The sequence below is a fragment of the Condylura cristata genome, unplaced genomic scaffold, assembly GCF_000260355.1.
Source record: "Condylura cristata isolate star-nosed mole 26May11 unplaced genomic scaffold, ConCri1.0 scaffold00052, whole genome shotgun sequence".
Taxonomy (NCBI): Eukaryota; Metazoa; Chordata; class Mammalia; order Eulipotyphla; family Talpidae; genus Condylura; species Condylura cristata.
Window position 1 is genome coordinate 1,781,170 of NW_004567153.1, and position 4,198 is coordinate 1,785,367.

The window sequence follows — 4,198 nt, forward strand, 5'->3', positions numbered from 1 at the left end:
GTTTCTTCTGCTTTACAAAAAATAAGATAACAGAGGTGATAGCGGAGACTTTACATCAGGAAAGAGAAACGTTGATTCCACCTCCAAGACCAAGCCACACCCATGCCCTGCGCGTTTCTGAGGCAGCTGAAGCTTCCCAGGGCTGATATTTATGACCCAGTGGGACTTTGCAGTCTCTCTGTCGGCCGATGCCTGGCCCTGGCCCGGCAGCATCGCTGCACAGTGTGTTTCCCGAGACAGGTGGAGGATGTTTTCCGAATACAAAATCAAGACCATTTTAAAGTCAAGAATAATTACATTTATTTTTTACCTTAGTCACCCAGCCACGAAAGATCAAAAAAAAAAGAAGTTAAGAAGCTCTTCAGCGAACAGTCCAGGTGGCTACCATAACCTCCCATAAAATACTTTTCATTTGAGTCAGTAACTCTGGTACTTTCTACTTTAGAAAGTCAGACATCCCAAGTTAGTGTCTTGTTTTTTTAACTCACTCCTTTTCCCTTTTTTATGAAATGAAATGATACTAAAATTTTTTAAAGATGACAGACATCTCTCTCTTTCTCGCAAGTCTGACGTGTGTGGCCAGCTGTATCCATAAAGCCCTCAGTCTCAGGCCCGGGCTTATGGGTCAGGCCCTGGTCTGTCAGTACTCTGGTATTCAGGAGCTCATCCCCCTTTCTCCTTAGCTTCCTCTCTTTGTACCGCTCAGTTTGTCTCCACTCAGTCTTGTTTTGTTTTGTTTTGTTTTTTTCATAGTCCTTTTAAGTTCAGCCTTTCCCCATTGAGGTCTGACCCACCGCGAGCAGCACGCCTAAAACTCAGCTTCTCCTCAGCCTGGCAGACTGTGTTTCATTTCCTAGCTGAGCTGGTCTGACCCTGCTCCTACATACTGTACCCTCACTTTTACTTTTACTTTTTCTATTGTTTTTCACTTTTACTTTTTCTCCTATTTCTTCATGCTCCACTGGCTTGTCGCAGTGTCTTTGGATGGAAGTTGAAAAATTCTCAGTGATGCTCCTAGTTCCCCTTGGAAATAGGACAGTGTTCAACCCTGCTGTTTGTGTTCCAGGTGCAGTTTCAAACAGGCCCTGGAAGCCCTGCCCCAGCTCTCCAGCGGAGCAGATAAGAAGTAAGTACAGCAGCCTCTAGCGGAGCGCAGCGAGCCTGGCGTCGCAAAGTATTATTTTCCTTCTTTCTTCAAATAATGGCTTGGTAAAGGCAAAGTGGCTCACCTCGCCCCATGGCCGCACCCGGCCCATCCCGTAAGGGACAGGACAAGGTAGAACCTTTCTGCGGTTTCTTTTCTTGTTTTAGGACATTGGTCCCGAAAGCAGCGCTAGAAAACTTCTTCTGACTCCCAGTAAACTGTGTTCCTATCTTAAAGTGTTCGGAAGGTACTTGGAGAAAAGTAGAAAGGAGGTTCGCGTGGTCAGCACGGGGCCCCGTGATCCGTGTCCCTGCCCTGAGCCCGGCCGTGTGTTCCGTGTGCTCAGTGTGAAGGAAGGAAGAGCGACGTGGCGCAGCTGTGCATGTGTCAGTCGTCTAACACCGTCTGAGGGCCTCTGCTCGCGTTGAAACCGTGCTCTCCTGTAACAGGAAATTCTGACCTGGGCCAAAATCTAGGCCAGGCAAATTTCTTAAATGCCCAGCCTGCCCTCATGGAGGCAGAGGAAATGCTGCTCCCTGCTCCTTCACCGGCCGCAACACAAGGCCGCCGGCCTGTGTGCCTGGCTGTCGGTCCCGAGACGAGTAACTGAGTGGAAATGTGAGGTGGCGATGGAGACTTGGACCGGAAGGATGGGCAGCAGGCTGGTTCTTTCGCTGGTGTATTGCCACAGGGCCAGTGGGTACTTGTCCAAACAGCACCCTCACCTAGAGCCCTGTGTCCATTCTCCTGCCTCCTCTGTTTGAATTGGCTCCAAATCCCGTTCAGCTGCTTAAAGGTGGTAAAAGATTGAAACAGTCACTGTTGTTTTTAACATGGAATAGGACTTGAGGCTGTGCTTTTGGAGGAAAGGCAAGAACAAGAGACACTCTGATGCAGTCCCTGTGGGAGCTTTATCTCAGATCCTTATCTAGGAGCGGCCTTCGACATTCAGCATCTCTTGACACCAGTGTTAATAAGCCCTACCTAACCGATTGATTTTAAGATCCATTCTTGCCCTCAGATGGCATGTAGATAGATCAGACCAGTTAAGGAAACAAATTGGTTGTCAATGTAGAATGATAGGTATCCCTGATAGTTCACTACTTTGCAATAGCTGGACCAGAACAGACCAGGGGAACTGTGTTGACGTTCCTGGGGGCCTCCCCTGTGTGTATAAGAGTGCAGGACACGACCCCAGCGCAAGCACAAGGAGAAACAACAATGGCAGAACTTATTTACCCGGGGAGAGAGAGCGTTCACAGGCTGGCACATGCCAGACACCACTGGTCCGACCCCAGGTCGCGTCCACTCAGCAGAGACCAGCATCCAAGCCAAAACCATACTGGAAGTAGCTTCTTCACAGATAGCTCTCTTCACCAGTATAGCTGATGAACCCCCAGTTGTGTAACTATCCAAGCACTAGCCATTTTAGCTGTCAGAAGCCCAGCTCCACCTCTGTTTTCCGTGAACCCCACACACAGTGTCAAGGGGCGGAGTCTGGAAAGCTCCACCTTGTACAGTGGGTTGGCGGTGAGCACCACCCGCTGGCTTAGAGGTCACTCCCCACTGCGCCTCTTACACTTTCAGGGTTTACAACAGGGATGCAAACTAAGAGGAACAGAAATAGACCAGTAATCACCCGTGAGTGGGAGTCAAGAGAAAGATGATTACCTAAGGGTCACAAGAAAATTTGGGGATGATGGGTCTATTCTGTATCCCCACTGTCGGGGATGCGTTTTTCAGTATTCATGGAACTGTATACCCAAAGCAGCCCATGTTAGTGTGTGTAAAAAATTTTCAAATAAAAGGAAAAGTGAAGGCCCAAACATTAATCTGTTTTAGGGAGGAAAAGAATTATTCTAGGGGAAGGGAACAGGAGGGAGACTGACATATTAATACAGATATATATAAATACATCCCTTTTGATGAGTGTCTTTGATTGACATTTCTGATAGTGAGTTCAGAATACTGTGATGAATAATGTTGCAGAAGCAGAGATGGAGTCATCCTCTCCCCTTCTCCCCTTAGCACGTTTTCTTGTGTTGCCAGGCAACTTTCCTTCTGTCAAGACGTAAAAATCGTCTCCTCCCTGCAGGTTACTGGAAGAACTGCTGAACAAGTTCAAGAGCGGCATGCACTTACAGCTCGCCTGTTTCCAGGCTGCTTCTTCAACCCTGGTGAAAACATAAAGAGCAAGCATGGGCAGTCCAGAGAGATACCAAGTGATAAATTTGTTCACTCCCTCGAGTGCCCCGAAGGTACTTGATATAGACAAAGCATTAGGTTTGTAATTTCTTTCTTGGTCTTTTTTTCTGTTTTGAACCCTGACTGGGTAGCCTAAACGGTGTTGGTGTAGGCTTCATTTTGCAATGGAATACTTGAAATGCCCAAGTGTGTTTGTCTTGCCATTTTTGTTATACTGGGTCCCAGAAAATATCTTTCCAGAACAGAGCACGCACGCACACACACACACACACACACTCACACTCACACTCACACGTTTTTTTCTCTTGGCTAACTGTTGCCTGGTGTGTTGAGATGGCATGTGATGTAGACTAAGCATTGTCCAGTGTTGCATTTTCTAGAGTTTTGGTGTTAGTAGCTCCTGGGACACGTGGAGAGGTTGATAAGAAAAGACTCAGAAAGTTCCCTTTCAGCGTCTCGGGAGCTTTAACTCTTCTACGCTGTATCCTAGAAATATTACACAAGTAGCTTCAAATCTGCCAGTCCCAGAGGACTCGTGGAAATACGTAGCATCCGTGTATTTGTGGCCGCCTGTCCCTGCATAAACATTTTACTTTGGTGCCCGGTTTTTGCTTTTCACAGTGCTGATCCCTCAGCACCATCTCAGTCTAGCGTAGTTCTTGTTCTCTCCATTTGCTGTGTCGCCTGTCCCCAAGCTCCTGGACATGCTTGGCGCAGGACACCCTGGAGCTTCCACTGAGAGCGGCTGCGGCCCCTGGGGCCTCCTGGGGAGCCAGCAGCCCCCCACAAGGGTGACTGGGGCCTCCTGGGGAGCAAGCAGCCCCCCACAAGGGTGACTGGGGCCTCCTG

General features: G+C 48.4%; 1 protein-coding gene across 1 annotated transcript in view; it reads left to right on the forward strand.

Annotated features, from left to right (window-relative positions):
* EXOC2 (exocyst complex component 2) overlaps positions 1-3,532 on the forward strand; it is a 138,212-nt gene extending 134,680 nt beyond the window's left edge. The window contains exons 26-27 of the mRNA XM_004694990.2: positions 1,067-1,126; positions 3,240-3,532. Coding sequence (XP_004695047.1) covers positions 1,067-1,126; positions 3,240-3,333 — 154 coding nt within the window. The 3' untranslated portion in view covers positions 3,334-3,532. The remainder of the gene's footprint in view (positions 1-1,066; positions 1,127-3,239) is intronic.
* Positions 3,533-4,198: the final 666 nt, after the last annotated feature.